General features: G+C 40.8%; 1 protein-coding gene across 1 annotated transcript; it reads left to right on the top strand.

Annotated features, from left to right (window-relative positions):
- Window positions 1-7,717: 7,717 nt before the first annotated feature.
- Window positions 7,718-20,407, top strand: lhx4 (LIM homeobox 4). The gene is made up of 6 exons (XM_056377649.1): window positions 7,718-8,499; window positions 12,409-12,580; window positions 14,423-14,625; window positions 15,286-15,440; window positions 16,182-16,353; window positions 17,225-20,407. The coding sequence occupies exons 1-6, from the start codon at window positions 8,421-8,423 to the stop codon at window positions 17,611-17,613; spliced, it is 1,170 nt and encodes a 389-aa protein (XP_056233624.1). The 5' UTR covers window positions 7,718-8,420; the 3' UTR covers window positions 17,614-20,407.
- The last annotated feature ends 450 nt before the right edge of the window (window positions 20,408-20,857 follow it).

The following is a 20,857-nucleotide window of genomic DNA, read 5'->3' on the forward strand; positions in this document are numbered from 1 at the left end:
TTCTTTCTTAAATCCATATTGTCTTATGTTTTAAGTACTTTTCTCCCACACATCTGATCTGTTAATCTGTTTAAATGTTTACCTGTGTTTGTTATTGGATTGGAGTCAGCAATGCTCCGTGCTCCTTACTCGACAGAAGCCCTTCATCAGGTGCCTTGAGCCTCAGAGAGCTGCAAGTGTTTTGCTGGTTCAGACTAATGATGGTTAATGAGGAAGTTGGCAGCAATGTAGTATCTGTGTGCGGCTTTGCCAAGGCCGAGGTGAGCGGTTCACACTGAGGACAGAGGCTTCGAATCTAAATCAGGAGACATTCGCAGGTGTTTGTGCTCTTAATGTGTCTGAATTCAGAGGCAGAATCAATCAGTTTTATTTTTATCAGGTTTACAAGCACAAGAGATTTAATTTGAGGGGTGTTCCTGCAGATTATTGAAATGTAGAGCAGCAGAAAGCCAGTTAAGAAGTTATCAGTGAAACTCGTCAGATCGGGGACTAAAGCAAAAAAACTTATCATGATGTGATTTAGTAAGGTTTTGAATCACTCCTCTGCCCTCAGGATACACATGGGTGCACAGCTATGCATCAAGCTAAACACACTACCAGTAAAGTTTGATGACAGAGTTGGCTTATAAAGTTTTCATTGGATATTGACAGTAATTGCAAATTATAAAAATTTAAAATACTATAAACAAGAGTAAGACCAGCAGTACTGTAAAACTGTCAAACTACTCACATGGCCTCTCACGCCGGGAGCAAACAGAAGGAAGAGACAGACTGAAGAAAAAACGATGCCACTGCCCGACAGTAACTTAAAGGTGGTAAATGTTAAAAATAGAGTAGAGTATGTCTGTAGAGTATCTACAGATAATGCTCCAACAAGGGCATTTGTCGAGTAGATAAAAGACGTTTGTCAATGTTTGCTCGGTCACAGATCTGACAAAATGTTGGATATTCCTGCAGGAAATCACCACAGCTTTTCCCCTTTTCACTTATTTGTTTTTGTACAAATTAAACAAGCAAAATATTACTAATGTGTTAATTAGTGAGCTTTAGAAGTGTATATAGGATATTTTTTTGTGGACAGTAACCTTTGGATAGTACCAGATTATCTGTTTATCAGTGTCCTGTCTTTATGCTAAGCTACGCTAAGCTAATTGCCCCCTGGCTGCAGCTTGATATTTAACAGACAGACATGACGGTGATATCTGTCCTCTTATCTAACTCACAGTGGGAAAGTAAACAGGCATATTTCTCATATTGTTAAATGCAACCTAGCAAAAGAACACTGACTATAAACAACTTAACAGCTTCACTGCTCCTAAATGTAGATTTTACAAGCCTCTGCACTCTCCTGGAGGATGGACGTCTCTTTTCCAAAACATGTCCCACCATTTGGTGTCTCGGCGGTGGAGATCGTTGTTTAACAGGTCACTCCAAAATCTCTCATGTGTGTTCAGCTGTAATAAGACTCGCATCACTTTCATCCTCATCAAACCATTCAGTGACTCAGTGTCTGGTGGTTATTTTGGATCCCCATTAGTTGTTGCCTTGACAACAAGTACTCTTCCAAAATAAATGTTTGAAATGTTTGTACTTCATACAATAAATACACAATTTACAGATAACCCAATGAAAGGACATCATTACAAAAGTACAACATACAAGCAGATACAAATATTGTAAGTACAACAAAAACAAACAAAACACTTCATTCATCTCAACTCAGCTGCACATTGACACTGCAAAGAAACTCTAAGAATGTCACTTGTCTGTCTGTGACAAAGAGGGTTTCAGGTTTCTGCTCTTGTTTCAGTTGTCTGCATTATTGGAGCTGCAGATTGCAGTCTTACAGTTAGTGTTTACAGCTCATGCTTTTGTCAGTTGGTAGTCAGTAACAATGAGGTTTGAAGCTAAGCTTTTATGGTTAAGAGGTCATTAAAGTGCTCAGACAAGTCATGACAACTGCAGTGCAAACTCTATTTGCTGATGAGGATCAAATGATATGATGGAAAGCTCAGGAACAGCTAATAAATGGACTATAAGGGATTGTTTTGTTTCCCTGATAAGTATGTGTTTCCCTCTGCTTAACTGCCTTCAGCACGAAACATTGCCTGTTTACAGAAGCCGTCCGGTTTGTCATCACTCCTCCAGATATGAGCCATTTCTGCTGCTGATTACTTCTTTCAAAACTTTTTTTTTTTTTTTTTGTACGTGTTGATTGTTGTTGAAAATAAATGTTGTGCACTGAGACGCTGTTGTGTTATGAAAGCACAGACTGAAGGGTAAAAACCTCACCTTGCTGCCCTGTTGTTGTCTTCCATAAATTAGACAATGTAGGGTTTTATAGTCGCTCCTCTCCTGTATGCTCTCTGCCTCGATGTTTATTACCCCTCTGGTATTGATATTAAAATGCAGGAGGGCCTTGATGCATTTTTCTGTCATCTCTCTTTCTGACTTTAATAATACTATAAAGCTTCCTGCTGTGGACAGAGGGAGGGGGAAAGGGGGGGTGAATAAATTATGAAAAAAAGGTTAATATACGGTATTGGAATATATCACATCCAAACTAAGCCAGGTCCCCTTTCGGTTTTAAACATTCAGCCTTTTAGAGGCAGGAGTCAAGTAGGGTCAGCTCCATCTCATTTTACTGCTGCGGCCCCTCCCCCTCGCATGTGGACGCTCATCTGCTGACCTCCCAAACATCTCGTCTCACATTCAGCGTGTTGGGCTGCTGTTGTTACCAAGAGGAACAGGCGGACATTGTGGCCGACTGTAAGTCCTCGCAGTTCATCTGTGTCCAGTGGAGAGCAAGGCAGGAGTGTGAACAGCAGGGGGGTCAATCGATAACCTCCTTCTATCCACTGCATTTAGGCCTTGATACAGATGCTCAACTGCACTATTTTAATTTCAACACAACGCTGACCTTTCCTTCTTCTTTCCTGTCGTGTTCTGTTCTACTTTGTTCTGCTCTGTTCTATTCTGTTGTGTCTTGTACTATTCTGTTCTGTTCTGGTTCTGTTCTGTTGTGCTCTGTTTTGTTCTATCGTTCTGTTCTACTCTGTTCTATTCTGTTGTGTTGTGTTCTGTTCTATTCTGTTCTACTTTGCTCTGTTCTGTTCTGCTCTGTTCTGGTTCTGTTCTGTTGTGCTCTGTTTTGTTCTATCGTTCTGTTCTACTCTGTTCTATTCTGTTGTGTTGTGTTCTGTTCTATTCTGTTCTACTTTGCTCTGTTCTGTTCTGCTCTGTTCTGGTTCTGTGCTGTTGTGTTCTGGTTCTGTGCTGTTTTGCTCTGCTCTGTTCTCTTCTGTTCTGGTGTCACTCCCCCTCCTCCTCTTGAGTTAGTGTATATGGCTTACAGGAAGTGTTTGGGTAATGAAGCTGGAGAAGATCCAACACTTGTCAGTCACATTGTTTTAATTCACTCAGCTGACACTGCTCCTGTCACTGAACTGGGAAGATTCACTCCTCGCTTTAGATGGAAATCCTGAGGCAATGAAAAGGGCTTTGAAAAGCTTTTATTTAATGCCATTTGTTTATAATTAAATAGGTTTTGGGTCATTTGATTTGAATCCTTATCTGAAATGGAAATAGCAAAATATAGAGCGCCTAAACACATTTTAACAACAGTTTATTTTCATTTAATTTCACATTAAAAAATTAAAAGGCAGCCAAGTTTTAATTGAACGTAACCCAAACTCTGACAATTGTGATAAACTGAATTAGCTGGGCTACACTTTAAAAATCAATCTTTCCTTTGGGAGATTGTCAGGCCCTAAAGTAATTTTGCTTAAGGGCTGAATAAATCACATGTTTTGTTTTCACAGGCAATTTTATCATGGGTCATGGTGGGTGAGGTTCCACACAAATAAACACCATAACATTTGAACTGGTTCCTATAAGTCTGACCCATTACTTCTCATTAAAACTTTGCGTCCTGTTGCTTATTCAGTCATTCATTAATCTGATCTCCAGGTGTATCAAGGTCAAGTTCATGAGGGTCTGGAGTGTATCCCAGCATGCACTGTGTAACATGCAGACAGGGCAACACCTTGAGCAGGTGCCAGTGAATCTCTGCCAGTTCACAGAATCCTGCAAAAATACTCCCAGAAATTGTCAGTGCACAGCTTCATTTTAGTTTCCTTGCAGCTAAAAATGATAGTTGACAATAAAATAATAATAATAATGATAATATATATATACATATATATATATATATATACACATATCATATATATATTATATTATAAGCATGGGCAGTGTGTCTTGAAATACAAACACCTCTATCAGGTTATTTGTAAATACAAATCGAAGTCATTTATTAGGAACTCTTGGCTGAACTGTGGTACTAGTTATTTGAGTCAAATGAGCCTATTACCGCCTCGTCCTAGCTCGACAGGGTCAGGTTCAATCAGGGAATTGGAAAATATCATTTCTGACAGGAATAGCTTTCGTTTGTTCAACCAATCTCTTCTACTAATTACCTAAATGGACAGGAGCTGTCAGGAGACAATAACTATTCCCTAATAGAATTTGCCCCCCAAGTGCAATTTAATTTTCTCCTCCGTGCTCTCTCCTAAGGTTTCCCCATTCGCTTTCTGCCTCTCTCCCTCTCTCTGCTCCTGCTCTCGGACCAAATGCTTTGGGACACGGTGCCACTGCTACCTAATGTTGTTGTGTCGGTGGGAAGTGTGGACTGACTGCTGCTGTTTCTCTGCAACCTCTGGTTCATCCTGCTGAAACACACCTCAGCGGCATGGAGGAGAAGAAGAAGAAGAGGAGGAGGAGGAGGAGGAGGAGGAGGAGGAAGAGGAGAGGAGACGGTCTGCCTCAAAATCACCGGCGAGCTGCGGTGATTAGGTAGGTCTGCACGGTGATGTTATATATCCATCTTTCAAAGACAGAGAGAATTTGCAGTTTTCTAAAACACGCATCTCCTCTAAACTTAGTTTGTTTGTCTTTGTTTTTATTTGTCACTTCATTTTTCAGTGCTGTTTTCCAGCCAGTTGCACACAAAAATAACGTGGGATTCACGTCAGTCTTGCAGCGTAATTAACGTGTATAAGGTTCATTTTGCTCCTGTGCTTGTGTGATATTTTATTTTGTTTGTAAAACTGGAAACAATGTGCAAAAGATCAATGCATAAATCCTGTATTTACACACATAAAACTTCGTTCTTTTTTAAAAAAAATAAATCTGATAATTTCAGTGTTTGATGTTTTGACTCATTAACCGCAGTGTTACAGTGTGTGTGACTGTGTGTAAGTGTGTGCATGGGTGACACACACACCTGTATTTATACTTCATACCATCCTGCTCTCCTGTGTGGATGGATGTGATTCTGTGTTTTTTTCCTGCTCAGTAAGATGGATCTGTGAATCGCAGATGTCAATGAACTCGTCCACTGAAATATTAGATCTAATTAGAGGTGGCTGGGTCAACGGCGGTGGCAGAGGAGTCGCCCTCTGCTTGAGTTATTGCTCGAGCTGCTTCCTCCTCCTCTCATCCCTTTTTTCTTTTTTTTTTCTTACAGTGGCACCTTAGACAAATATCAGTCATCTCGCCTCTCTCAGTGCGTTATTATCATTTTCTGATCATTCATTTCAAGTGCATTGTTTCATAATCAAAAACAATTGTGTCACTGTTCAATTCTATCTCTACCCCGAGAGCAGGCCTGGCTGTAAACACTTGGATTCCCATTGTGTTAATATTAAAATATATATATACATATTTTTGCATTTTTTAAAAATCATTTATCAATTATTTCATCCTTCAGATATTTCCTGGCATCGTCCGCCGTAGGAATATTTCCTGAAAATATCAGAGTTGATCCAGATGCGGATTATTCTGCCTTTCATTCATGTCATCCCAGCATTTCTGTGCCATCTCATTTAACGTTGAAACCACATCATTTAGTGTCCCACTAAACCAGATGTGCGCGCTCACATCATTTCTCTTCCTGCATTTTGCATCCGTCAATTATTCTAATTGTGTTGCCCTTTGCTGACAAGTTAAGAGCATTTTTATCTGCTGTGTTTTCCAGGGCAGCTAAAGGGTCCCGATACCAACAATCAGAGTAATTGAATAGCTGAATAAATTCAATGATCTTGAGGGGAAAAGTGTATAATGAAAATAAAGTAAGACCAGATGATTCCCTTGCCACACGTGCAAGGCATGGATGGATGAATGGATGGCTGGATTGATGGACGGATGGATGGACGGATGGACGGGACACCTGGCCTGGAGATTGGAGCTTTGAATGGGTTGGATAAAATTCCTGTAATATCCCTGCCTGTTTTTTTTTTTTTTTTAATCTGCTTGATGTGTGTTTTCATTTTACCAAATTACATTTGAAACATTAACCACACAGGCGAACGGCTTACGGGATTGTGGGTCCATATACCGTATGTAAAGGGTGAGCGACAATAGAATAGGCAGTCGATGGTTTGAAATAGACAATACGGGGAAAAGGAACGAGGTAAACCAGCATAATGTACCACAGAAGATGTGGCTGTGTTGCCTAAAATTAATCTGACACACGCAATCTTTTTAATTTAATTTCCCAAAGCAGAGTAAAGCTTAATAACCGAGTTTCCAGCCAAGTTCATTTTCCCAATTTTCGTCTGATTTGCTGTTATTTTTTTTAATTGCTAATTAAATTACACATACACACGTATTTATTTTTTATTTTTATTTGGTGAGAATTTTCTCCAATGCAAATGTTTTTTTCCCTTCAATTTTCTGCTATTTGCCAGAAAAGTCTCTGCTATTATATCATTAATATCATTATTATTATTATTTATATTATTAGCCTATTATTATAGCATTTAATTCATACACTGACAATTAGAACATTTAAACAGCTAAAAAAAATTATATCATGATTAACTGGAATACAATTAAATATGTTTGAAATAAACTACTTTTTTTTTTGCTTGAATTGAAGTCAGTGTCCTGTAGTTAACCGCGTATCCAGATGTGTGTAAGCAGATGTGGTATGTGTTGTGGGCTGGAGACATTCACCTGGGACCTGCACACGGACTCGCTATTGATGGAAACAACCTGCGTTGGTTTGGTTTGGAGGCGGACCGGCGGGAAAGCGCCACTGTGTGCTGCTTTTCTTTCCACGCTTGAAGTAAATTGAAAGCGAAGATTGAGTTCATCTAGCTTGAACTAGCAGTCCTCCGGGGGGAATATCTTATCCGGGAGAGCAGTGTCAGACGATGGGGTTTGAAATGAACAGTGTCAGGAGGACTGCGCCCAGACTCCTAATCCTACCTGTCACTGAGCAGCATCCAGCTGCATGGGCGCTGCCACGCTGCCGGGCTGAGGTGCATGCAGCTCGTACAGGTGAAGGTGTTGTGCATTTGACTCTGACATGTGTCCAGCCATATCTCCTCACTGGTGTGGTTTCACTTTTGCTCTTTTAGCTGTTTGTGACAAAGCAGTTGGCATCTTTCTGGGTAAACAGATGTCTAAACTGATATAGGAGATGTTTTCAGGGGGAAACTATATGAATGAATACTGAATGAAAAGTTTTCTTTCATGTTGACAGCTTCCCTATATAGAGGCTACATGCACCTTCTACATTTACCAGGCAGCCTACACCATCCTGTACAGCCTTCTAGCCCCAGTGGGAAAAAAACGAAGAAAGATGCATTTAATTCAGTGAAATAGTTCAGTAGCACCATCCCACCTGCCGAGCATCCATTAAGCTCCCATCTACAGTCGCTTTTTGTCTGGTGTGTGTGTTGAAGAGGAATTTGAGGATATAAACTGAGAAGCAGTGAAGTCTGCTCATCCCTTCCCTGGTGCCTTAATTTCTAAGAAGATAAATAAAAGTGAAATGAAACTGTTCCTTATTTTCCTGGCTGCATGGGACCCCTCTTCCTCTCCAGAGGGACCCCTGCTGGCCCGGGGCCCCTCCGGAGAGCCACTGCAGTGAGCTATTTATGGTCTCCACAGGAACAAGGTCCCGCCTCTCCGGAGACATTTTCATATACCGTGTTAGACGCCTCTCCTCCTCTCCTTTCTCCTCCTCGCTCGTACACCTATAGGAGGATGCTTTCCGTCCTGGGGGGCCTCCTCTTCCTGCGCTCCGATTGGCCCCCTGGTGAGCCTCTGCCGCGGTGACGTCAGGCCCCGCCGCCCCTGCAGCGCTGAATGGACCCAGCAGCCTTTCTGATCCACTCCAAAACAGCTCGGCACGGCGCGGCACGGACATCTTCCCGGGAATAGAGAAATAACAGGGATAGAGGCTTGACGGGACAGCGAGGGAGATCGCCCTGCAGAGCGGAGAGAGGCCTCAACACCATCATCATCAACATCATAGCCTACTTTTTTTTTCTCCACAAGACAGGACGGGGGAGTGCGCCCACCGTGTTGCGGGTGTATGTGCGTGCATTTGTCTCCCGGTTTGGATCACGATGATGCAAAGTGCGGCGGTCCTACAGACAGAGAGTCCTGTAAAGAGTTTACCGGAGATCCTCGGAGTGCCACTGCAACGTAAGACATTTTTTTTTTGTTTTTAAACCGTCCTGTTTCTGTCGATGATTAGTCTGGAGAGCGGTTTGGCGAGTGCAGCCTGTGCTGCTGCAGGAGCAGGGTTTAGTTAACTCGGCCGAGGATGAGGAGAGGAGAGGAGACTGAACCTCTCAGCCGTAGATTGTCACGTACAGGCCAATGATGTGTCATGCTGTTATGTCTCCGCGTGCCAAAAAGACGATACTTGCAAAGAGATGATACTTGTCTCCTCATGACCACAAAGCCCGCATGTCCAATTAATCTGTGCAGCCTCACAGGTCTGGGCTGTATTCTGCAAAAGGCTGCAACATCTCACTATAGTGCCAAGGATGGCTCTTTGGTGATTCACTATATCCTGAGAAAAAAAAACAACAACAAACTATTAGATTATTATAGTTATGATTTAATTCTCTAGTTCGGCCTCAAACTTTGCTGCATCCTCCGTCAGGTTGTTGGTTTCACAGCGAGCTTCCCAGGCAGCTGTTAATTTGTAAAGGAGCCTGCATGGTCAAGGGGATCAGACGCAGTTGTCATCACCCATCAGACAAATACACCCTGACTTTGACTGACACTCATCACTGAGTCAAACAATATCTGGCGCACTTTATTATTCGTTTTTGTCTCTGAGGTAAGGCCTCGGCATGACTTAGTGTTTAATGTTAATTACAAGCAGAACATTGGTTTGTGCCATTATTTATTGGGACTAAATATTTATAGCAATTATTTCAGTTATTTATCAGCATCTTCAGCTGTTTTTATTTTTTATTTTTTACCTTCCAGCATCAAAGGCGAGAATTATCTTACATCTGTTCGTCCCGGCGTGTTAATCTGTGCCAGGCCTTTTATAATCTGATCGAGCAACCAAGAGAGAAGTGCAATCAGATACATTTCTGCTCTGACCTAATTATTTATAGGCGAGTTAGCGAAATGTACAGATGGACCGAGTGTAACAGGCTGCACCTCCCCAAAAAATAATCCACAACAAAATGGGATAATACTATGAGATAATTACTCCGCTGCTTCTTGGTTTCAAAACACTGATAATGAAAGAGTTCCTTCATGTAGCTCTTAATATTGAGGGTCAATTCTGACATAATTGGCCTCCAAATAATGATAATGATAATGATAATGATAATAATAATAATGATAATGATAATGATAATGATAATGATAATAATAATAATAATAATAATAATAATGATTTCTTCTTGTAACCCATCTGAAAACAAAAATGCAGGTGAAACAGGATGACCTTTTGATGTGATATGTGTTATTTCAGAGTCCCAGGCTGCTCAGCAAAGTGTTTAAACCTGACTAAAGGAAAATAGCCTATATGTGGTCGGCTTATGCTCTTTAATTTTATAAATCGAAGCAGATTAAAAGATTGGATAAAGATCCTGCCACTCAACTCCCTGCAGCGCCAGCATTCACCCTGGACTTAAACCTGGATTATTCCATGAATAAAAGCAACAGAGAATTTATTTAAACATTTTTTTAATATCATGGACAGAGTGCTCTGCTGACTCAGGGCAATTACACCCAAACCTTAACCTGCAGGCTATTAGTCTGGGATATAAAGTGTTTACTTCACGTTTAATTAACACAAATCATTTGACAATTAAAAATAGGAGAGGCTGCCAAACTGCACCTCTGAAAAAAACCCTGTTAAAGCAGTTTGGCTTGATCTTTGAAAATGTGCTTTGAAGTTTCACTTCCTGTGTGAAATGACGGAGGTGATGAGACTGAGTGGAGAGTGGTGGCAACAGATACCGAGATATGAAGAAGAGCTCTTGAATACACGAGGTTTACCCTCTCTCTCTCTCTCTCTCTCTCTCTCTCTCTCTCTCTCTCTCTCTCTCTCTCTCTCTCTCACACACACACACACACACAAACACACACACACACACACACACACACACACACACACACACACACACACACACAAACACACACACACACACACTCCGGAGCTGGACTGTGGACCCGCTGTCGTTGCCAAGAATCGTGCTGCTTTCCTTTCAGCACTACTTGTCTCTATAAACCGGTTTCCCGTTCAGCTTCATCCATCGCTTTATGTCCAGATACCCTACTTTAAAAAAAAGGCCCAGTCACAGATAAATCCAGATCGCCTAAATAATTTCTCCACTTTCTTTTATCATCTCAGTAAGAATTGACTCAGTGTTGAGGGGAAACAGAGCCAGTGCAGCCTGTGTCTGTTTATTGTGTGCATCGCTTTTCTTTGGTGGTTTCATGCTGCCAACTAAAGTCAACATGCACTGAATATTTTCTGCAAGTTCTTTTTTATTCCTCTGTTTTTTCCTACAAGCTGATCAAAATATTAATCAGTTATCACTGAGCTAACTGACCCGTTAAAATGTGTTTCCTTTTAGTTACATCGGTCCCAAATTGAAACCAATGTAATGCAAAAATTATCCAAAAATAATATCCATAATCTATATTTTCAAGGGTTGAACATGCATTTTTAAAAACTATAAAACGTCCGTGTCCACGTGTGTGTGCGTGCGTGCTGCTGTGAGGTCCATGTTGCAAAAGCTGGTAGCTTTGTTTTGCAGACTGTTTCCTCAGATGAGACCAAGCATGAGGCTTCTTCAGCTTTACTGTAGGATGATTTCACGGCCGAGATGTTTTCTCTGGACAGTATATGTGTGTGTGTGTGTGTGTGTGTGTGTGTGTGTGTGTGTGTGTGTGTGTGTGTGTGTGTGTGTGTGTGTGTGTGTGTTTATAGCGGTGTTTTCTGACGTTTGCTCTGGCCACTTTACATCGATATTGATTTTTAATTATAGGATATCATGTGGACATTTAACCAAAAAAAATTGTAAAAATGGAAGATTAAAGGCGAAAGAGATCGCCAGTGTTGTTAATTTTTAGATGATTGGACGAAGCTTTTTCTCACACCATCAATCACGCATTGGTTGTCTGGAAAGGAGACATTTAATTATGACAAAAATACAAACCTCGGTGCCGATAAAATAAACCAGCTGCTGTACAGGGGTAACATATGTAATCATTATTTAAATGGACTAAATGGAGGAATTTGGTGGTTTATTAAAGTTGAAGCTGTGACAGGAAATGTGTATTTTGTTACGGATGATTCATACATTTGATTTCATTTTTTGAAGTCTGCAGTTTAACTGTGGTGTTGGGTTAGATTGTTGTTGCCGCTCCACAATTTGGTAATATGATGTTTTTGCATGTGCACATGTGATCCGCTGCTGCTGCTGTGTTTTTTTAACAACCAAAAAAAAAGACATTTAATCTCGTTTTGATCCTGATTCAACTGCTAACACTGGTTCCCACATCTCCTGTGAAACCAAGAGGAGAAGCAGAAAAGTATCTGTATGGAAACATGTTCAGCACCTTGGACAGTGACCAACATGTTCACAAAGCGCCTTAAATACAAAAGCAAATAAACATGTTTTTACTGTTTAACAAAGAGAAATTATTTCGTAATTTAAAATAGCCTGATTGAAAAAAAGCAACGTAAAAGCGGGTCAAAAATAAAAACAACCTTTAATAAATAGAACTGTGGTAAAATATTTCAAAACTTTCTTTATCGTGCATCTCTAAATTTTATTATAAACATAGTAGCTACAATAACACGAATATAAAACTATGACTTGTCCAGTAATGTAGAGAAAATGTGTTATAACCATCAGTGTATCTGATTTGATATGTTATTATTATTATTATTATTTGCGGAACACACTTCAGAAACATTTTGAGCGAGGTAAAAATTCACCATCTTCACCGCTGTGATTTCACTGGTTAACAAAAACGGAACGCTCTCGTGCACATGTGTCTCTCCGTGAATATTAAGGGTCAGAGCTGTACCTGTGAGTGTGACCTTGTGCTGCTGTCTGTCCCTCGCAGAGATCCCTCAGTGTGCGGGCTGTAGTCAGCACATCCTGGACAAGTTCATCCTGAAGGTGCTGGACAGACACTGGCACTCCAAGTGCCTCAAGTGCGCCGACTGCCAGACTCCGCTGGCGGACAAGTGTTTCTCCCGGGCAGGAGGCGTCTACTGCAAGGAGGATTTCTTCAAGTCAGTACCTTCTCTTCTGCTTTGCTTTCCTATTGCTTTACTGTCCGTGACGAGCTGTAGATACATTTCTTTTTCTCAATTGACCTGGCTTTCTGAAAAAAAAAAGAAAAAAAGAAAATACACACTAATTGATTTCTTTTCCTGAACTGCGAGATCAAACATGGACTGACGTCACTTTTTACTTCATAAAATCCGAACAAGCGAGTTGAACCAAAATAAACAAGCGAACATTTTTGATATTTGGGTCACTTTCACCAACTGGGCTGCTAAGAGATTAAAAGTGGCTGTTCTTGGCAAAAATATGGCAAAAAATATAAATAATTCGTCTATTAAATATTCCCAAAGTAATAGCTTCAGCTTTATAGTCTATTTGGTATTAAAAAAAAAGATGCTAGCAACAGTAAATTGTTAGCTTGTTTTGAAACTGCTAATAACGCACGCAAGTTAAATCTAGTGTTATTCGTTTATATCTTATTGTCTGGGAATTTTTGCATTTGCCTTTTTATGCTTTGAAAAGTCATGTCGTGTTGTAAGGAAACTAAGCAGAAAATAACCGGTTATGGCGATTTGAAGTTTGAGTTTGACGCAGTAAAATATTTTGCCAACTCTATCTAATTTCTGCCTCAAAGCACCAAAACAGCAGGGAAATTTACAATTTTATGGCAAATAATATTTAGGATTCATTACCTGGGTTAAATGAATTCATCCTTTTTCCTAATTGTCGTGATTTTGTGTCTGCTGCTTAGTTATAAAGGGATGCCATTATGTAGGCCTATCTCAGTTTAATAAGGCACCATGCTATGCTAATTTATTTTAAATTTATTTTAAGGTTTCTGCACTGACAAATTTGTCTTCAGAATAGTCACTGTTTTCTCCTGCTGACATAAGTAGAGAAAGCAAAATTTCAAAACAAGTGCTCTTTCTTTCTTTCTTTCTTTCTTTCTTTCTTTCTCTCTTTCAACGATTGGATTTCTGAGACATTACAGAAGAAAACTGAGTTTGACTTTTATCCAGAACAGGATCAGCAGATCCGGCTTTTTACTAAATCGTGTTTGAAAGGTTTTAATGCTCAAAGCTTGAATGAGACCTAAAGAGCTCTGGAGTCTCACAGAGAGGTAACTGTGTTAGCTGACCCAGGGGACAGCACAGGGGCGTTCGCATGTTCAGACTGTGGCGAGGGACACGTGGGAGCGGAGAGCGCGCACACACGTATATACACACATAGACACACAGATTCACTGGTGCATACTTCCCAGGAGTGATTTGGAGGCTTCACCTTGCTCTTTTTATTTCTGTGGGTTGGTTGTGTGATTTAAAGCCTCTCCTGAGTCAGTGTTTTATTGGTCCTCCACAGGGTGTGTTTACTGTGAGCACCCCTCCTCCTACCTCTTCCTCTTCTCTTCTTCCTCTCCCCCCCCCCCCCCTCTTTAGCTCTCAATACTTCATCTGCAAACACATAAACATGCAAACACACACACACACACACACACACACACACACACACACACACACACACACACACACACACACTCCACACACAGTGCATTGATCCTCTCCATCCATCAACCTGCGGACAGGTCTATCGTTAACAGAAATGCATTCCAGTGCTGATTTCTCCCTCCACAACAGCTGCAGCTTCTATTAATACAGACACTTTGCCATCATTCTTGGCTGCAGTTGAAGAAATACCTGTCCAGCATGTGAAATTTTAATCTCAGCTGGTCTCACTATCTCAGTCAGCTTGTAAATTGGATATAAATAGGAGAAGGATGTCAGTCTACCCTGCTGGTGTTTTGCATCTAATTTCCTAATGGCAGCTCTCTTCTTCATGTTTTCCTGCAGGCGTTTTGGAACAAAATGTGCATCATGCCAACAGGGGATCCCGCCGACGCAGGTTGTGCGGAAGGCGCAGGACTTTGTGTATCACCTGCACTGCTTCGCCTGCATCATGTGCAGCCGACAGCTGGCCACTGGGGACGAGTTTTACCTCATGGAGGATGGGAGGCTGGTGTGCAAGGTGGATTACGAGACTGCAAAACAAAACGGTGGGTCTGCAGGGATCCCAAATATGAAGCAAAAACAAAAGAAGTTAATATTCAGCAAGTCCTAGCAGTTGACAAGAATTCGGAGAAATGAAAACAGGTGTAAACCTTTGTTTATAATAAAACACACAACATATAAAAAGAAGGAAAAAAGATGTGTTTGAGTAAATACGACTCACTATTTATCCATTAACATCACAGTCAGAGAAAGGTGACTTGATGTTGAAATTACTTAAGTACATCAGATAGCTGTGGAATCACAGTAGAGGACATGACAGATAAAGCCACAGTATATGCTGCAGTGAGTGAAATGACTACCGACTGTAGATCTATGTTGTTTATCGTCTGGGTGTGTGTGCCGTCTCTCTCCCTCCCTCTCTTCTTAGATTTCCATGCATCTCTGATTGATTATGTAAAGTTAAGCAATGCTCTTCTACGGTGCAGCCCCAATAACTCTGTTCCTCTGGCACTGAGTAGATTTATGTCCTCTGCTGTGGGAGTGGGACAGATGCACAAGGACAATAATACACTTCAATACATGACCATTCACTCCATTTAACACACATATACTAAACACAAAGGCCGAGGGGCACTGCCTGTTATGGTGACGTGACTAATGTAAGAAGGAGTCGCTCACCATGGTCTTGGTAATGGTGTTTTTAGATGATTCGGAGGCTGGGACCAAGCGACCAAGGACCACCATCACTGCCAAGCAGTTGGAGACCCTCAAAAGTGCCTACAAAAACTCGCCGAAGCCTGCACGCCACGTCAGAGAGCAGCTTTCCTCGGAGACGGGGCTGGACATGAGAGTAGTGCAGGTAGAGGTTTTGTTCTTATTCACACTGATGCAGAAATATCTGAAACATCTCTGGCTTTGATAAAAATAAGTACAACATTGTATCCACCTGATATGTGCATGTTTAAATTAGCTACTTTTTTAAGAATTAAGTTTTAAAACAAACATAAGTCTTCGTCCAGACTTTTGACTTGCCGCCCAAATCTCTGATTTGTCTAGTGAGTCATCAAACATTAAAAGAATAAAGAGAAACAAAATGCCAGTTCAGTCCAGTCTTTAGGCTGTTTTAAATATAAATATAGATTATATAAAACAAGCATTCAGGCCTTTGATATTGGGGCTTTTTGAGTTTGAAACACCAAAGAACTAAAGAGATTAAATTTTATTTAAAAGATGATAGAAATACACAATAGAAACACCTTTTACAGCTGTTTCACAGATTTACTTTAAGGTGATAATCTCGTTCAATTGTTTTTCAGCCTCTTTAAATGACCTTTCCTCTGCTTGAATATTTCTTATCATGATTTTGTTGCCTTTTCTGTTGAATTAATTTTGGGTTTATGTTGAGAATCAGTTCATTTAGACTGTTTGGTAAAAATGAATGTTATTTTGCTTAAAAAAAGATTTGAAATTTTATTAAAACAAATAAAGTCAGATTTAACTGAAACTGATGATTATTATTAGTTGGAGTAGTATTTGTTTTGAATTATCACAATGTTTGTCATTATTATCAATTAATAACAACTATTATGATCTGTGTCAGGTTTGGTTCCAGAACCGACGAGCAAAGGAAAAGCGCCTGAAGAAAGACGCCGGTCGACATCGCTGGACTCAGTTTTATAAAAGTGTCAAACGCAGCAGAGGAGGAGCTAAAGTGGAGAAGGAAAGCTCGGCTGACGACGCAGGACTCAGTGACAGCGAACTGAGCTTCAGAGGTACCTGCTGTGTGGATAACTTCAACCCAGTACATATCTGTTATTGGTAAAGAGCGAGATTCCTGAAAGGGAATTGTCAGTCATGCTGTCGTTCTAATGGGATTAAGGAAGCCTACAAGCTGCTAAATGACAAGAGTGCAGCAGCAATTTAATGCATCTTGGTGGCATTTAATTTGTTTCCTTGTGTTACTAAATGCATGGTGTCATTCTCAGGCAAATCCAAAATGGCATTCTCATTTCACATTCCCCTCATACCTCCCCGTGGCCGCTGACGCATCCTCCTGCCTCCGTTTGTCGCCATGATGGAGCTTATTGGAAAAGAGACAGGGTCCTTAGTGGGATGCAAACGACATTTTAGACATCCCAATGTTATTTAATGTTCGCAAACCCCGTTTTGGGTAGTCATAAAAGTCTTCAAGCCACTTTTAAAAAGAAGGCCATTTTTATGAGAAATGAAAACATGGTGACAGAAACTCTATAAAGCATGTGAGGCTTTTAGTCAATTAGAAAGAAAGTGCTCTGGGGCTTTGTTGTTATTGAAGCCACCCATGGGAGTGAGAGGGGAGAGATGGAAACAAATATTTTGTACTGCGGTAATTGCTCACATATAGACCTCCTTTGTTAGCAAAGAACATAAAGCATATCCTTTCTCACCAACAAAAACTGAAACGCTTATGAAATACCTCATTGCCCGGTCCACTTACTGTACCTCCATGAAATCCACATAACATTGCCACAATAAATCTCACTCATAAAAGCACTTAACTGTATTGAAAGATAACAACTATATAATGTTCACGCAGTTGACAGCACTGCTCATGTGTCAAAGTTTTTACACACCTCATCCTAAGTGTTGGTGTCTCCTCCACAGATGACCAGGTCCTGTCAGATCTCGGCCACACCAACGGGCTTTATGGGAGCGTCGGTGACGTGACCAACAGTGCGGTGCTGAACGGTGGCTTCTCTGTCGATGCGACAGGCCAGACCTACCACGACATCCGAGCAGGGAGCCCCTACGGTCTCCCTCAGTCGCCGTCCTCCATCACCTCTCTGCCCGGCCACACCCCTCTCCTCAACAACCTTGGCTTCAACATGGACAGTCTGGTGGCGCAGGGCGGGCCGGGCGGGGTGGGGCAGGCTCTGAGGGCCATGGCAGGTGGACCCACCTCAGACCTCTCTACGGGCAGCAGTACGGGATACCCCGACTTCCCCACCAGCCCCGCCTCATGGCTGGACGAGATGGACCATTCCCAGTTTTGAGTCTCGAACACGTTAGAAGATCTCTGTGGGGATACAACAAAACAGACTCACAAGGCTTTTTACATTTCTTTCTATCACCCTCCAAGACTGATATGTTTTGTGATGTTGGGTGAAGAGCAGAAGGAAGAGAAGAAGTTTGATTCTCAGTCTCTCAGCAGTCGTAACAGTGAGGTAACGGCCGGGTCGAGATGTGTAGTCCGGAGAAAAGCAGTGAAGAACACCTCCACACCACTGAATGTTCAGTCTCAACACTGTGTCATACAACTTTTCTTATCACCTGACTTTATTTTGTTCTTTCACTCTCTGAAAATGAGACTGGATTTCCAATATGTCGGTGGATTACGCTCACAGGAGAGGTAATATTGTCTCGTCCCCCAAAATAAACCATCCCTGTCTAACAGCTACATTAGGGCTACAATCTAGATCAAAGTCCCTATGAGACCCAGGAGGCACCTGCATGCTTCTGATTCATAAGTAGAAATGAGTAGGACTGCTGTCTGGCCATATTGAAGCCTTTACATTGGCAATGCACTTTACTCTCCTCCTCTTTTTCTACACATATGGACAGGAATGCAGAGGAAAAAGAGAGAAAAAGGTGAGAGACATATGCACAAGGCAAAAACACAGTGTTTCATTGGGAGAGAGATTTACAAGAACAGTGGCACAAGTGTGAATTTTGAACCATGCTGATGTTTTTTAATGTATTGCTGAAGCTTACAAGTTATTAGGAAGTAGATGGTCTGTCCGTCCATTCGTCCGTCTGTCCGTAGAAAAAGTCAATGTCTCCTCTGTTTGACTGAGGGTGAACACTGTTTGCTACACAGCAGGTCTCTCTTCTATATTTATAGGTGCTTGACTTGTTCTTGTCTGTGTAAAAGCTGTCTGAGAGCGGACGTCTGTCAGTATTAAATTATCTGTTTCCAGACTCAACAGGATTCAAAGCTTAAGTGTTGGATGACAGTCAAGACATTCTAGTAATATATCACACATCTAAATTATTAATTTATTCTTTTGAATGCACAGATGTATGACAAGGAGATTTACATTTATAAGACATGCAGAATCCTTTGCAGATATAATTGAGCAAATTAAATGGTTACACAAATATAAAACATCTATTTGACTTTCAAAACCGACACCGACAAGTATTAGCAGAAACAATGAGAAAAAGTCTCTGTGTGTCAGCTCTTCTGTTTTGTCAGTCTGATCCAAGCTCTTGGTAATCTACTCAGTCCCGCAGAGCTCTAGCTTTGCCTGCTATCATCCTACTTACTGACCCCAGATGTGTTGTCAGCCTGTTCTCCCACTGCCTGGCCTCCATGTCAGAGGATTACCACAGAGCCCCCACAGCCCCCCACCCCCCACCCCCCACCCCCAACATACAGGGCTGATACTCCACTGAAGCATCAGTGTTGGCATGTCTGCTGGGCTGATCTGTTTCTTCCAGTTCAGGCCACATCAGCTGCATCTTGACCGACAAAATAGGACACAGGAGATGACTAGAGCCCCTGCGTCTGATTCTGTTGAAATTTAAATTTTCTTTGAGCTATAAGAGGAAACAGGTTGATTTGACCTGTTGACCATATAAAAGCCAGTGTCTATTTTGATCTGAGGGAAGGTTTACTTAAAAACACATCACCAGAATCGTATCTTCACTGCTGTTTCTGTTTGTCTGTTGATGAAAAGAAATCAAAATCTTATCTATTTGGTCACCTTTTCCCAGGAAATTGCCAAGTCTTTTTCTACCAGAGCATCATATTTCAGAGCCAGAAAGCAAATCAACAAACAGAAAGCGAAACCATTAAGACAATTTTAAAAACTGTGGAGTACAGCCCATATTTTACAGTGCAATTATTTACTGAATATATGCTATCAATGAAATACTTATACTTACTGTGTAACTACACTGGGATTAATATGTAGGTACAGGGAAAGAAGATAAGAGAGGGAATAAAGGGGCGACAACTTTGTGCTTAGGAGGGACTTATGATTTAAATTGCCCACTTAAATTACACTTTTTTGAATTACTAGTATCTGTTTTACAGAGTACAATCATTTTATTATTAGATAACAATGCAGGACAACTTGGAAAACAGTGTTGATATTTCACATATTTGACATTGGTTGTGGTATCATTTATTTTAAAATAACAATAAACGTATAACTTTGGGAGATAACAGTGTAAAAGGATTTAAAAGTTGAAGTGCAGTGACCATTATTGTTGTTGCTGGAGATTAAAAGATTCGTTTTACATAACTAAGCTGTTGTAAAATGTCATACAGGCCAAGCCTTTTGGTCTGCTGTATGTACTCTGTGATTATTAAACATGTACCAGGTAATTTAAATCATATTTATAGTATAATTCACTTTTACGCCCCCCCCCCTAAATGCAAGTTGGTTACCCCTTTATTCTCTGTATTCTGCCCTTGTACATAAAGTTAGATACCCAGTAAGTGTTTCATTGGTACCTTATATGTCCAAATAATTACAGTGTAAATTGCAGGCTGTAATTTATAGTGTTGAGTGAAAATCCTGTACAAATGCATTACCACTACAGTTTTGTTAAATCTGTGTTGCCTCAGAAGTTTGCATCTTAATTGTTGTAAATTTTGTACAGTTTGAAAAACGTGTTGATCGTCTTGTTTCATGAGCGCTATTTATTATTGCCATGTGTCTTTGAAAAAGATGTAAAAGAGAGCACTGAATTTATTCATTTATGCCTTCTGTGTAATGGTATGAACTGTGTACAGTCAAATCTATATGAGGAAAATAAAGCTGAATTGTCTTTGGGTTACTCTGGGTGCTTTTCTCTTTAATCCAGCTGGCCTGCAGTGATGAATGTGAGAGTTAAGATTTTCATCTGAACTTTGTTTTCAATATATCAAAAGAAAAATATCTGCTTTAGGTGTTTTTATTATTTTGCCTTATCTAAACGCTCTTAGAACGAGTTAACCCGCAAATTCATTTACCCATTGAGAGCATTTACCACACACTTAGGCCTCTATTCAATTGTGGAGATCCATTTAGTACCACCAACAGACAGTGGTCAGTCAGTTAACTGTGATTGATGCTGCTTTCCTCTCTCGCTCTGGGGTGGGGGTGACAAGAAAGATACATGAAGAGAGAGAAGAAAGAGAAAAATAAAAATAAAAAATAAAAAGTGGGGAAACAGATGCGTTGCTGCCTGTTTCTCCGATCCTCTCAGAGACTCAGCAGCAGATTGCAGCACTGCACTGTCAAATCT

This window comes from Seriola aureovittata, chromosome 6, assembly GCF_021018895.1.
Source record: "Seriola aureovittata isolate HTS-2021-v1 ecotype China chromosome 6, ASM2101889v1, whole genome shotgun sequence".
Classification (NCBI taxonomy): domain Eukaryota; kingdom Metazoa; phylum Chordata; class Actinopteri; order Carangiformes; family Carangidae; genus Seriola; species Seriola aureovittata.

Bases quoted from the DNA above. Each gene is read 5' to 3' on its own strand.
- lhx4 (XM_056377649.1), top strand. From the start codon at position 8,421: ATGATGCAAAGTGCGGCGGTCCTACAGACAGAGAGTCCTGTAAAGAGT. The intron at 14,626-15,285 runs GTGGGTCTGCAG...TGGTGTTTTTAG, and splicing joins CGAGACTGCAAAACAAAACG to ATGATTCGGAGGCTGGGACC. The intron at 16,354-17,224 runs GTACCTGCTGTG...TCTCCTCCACAG, and splicing joins CAGCGAACTGAGCTTCAGAG to ATGACCAGGTCCTGTCAGAT.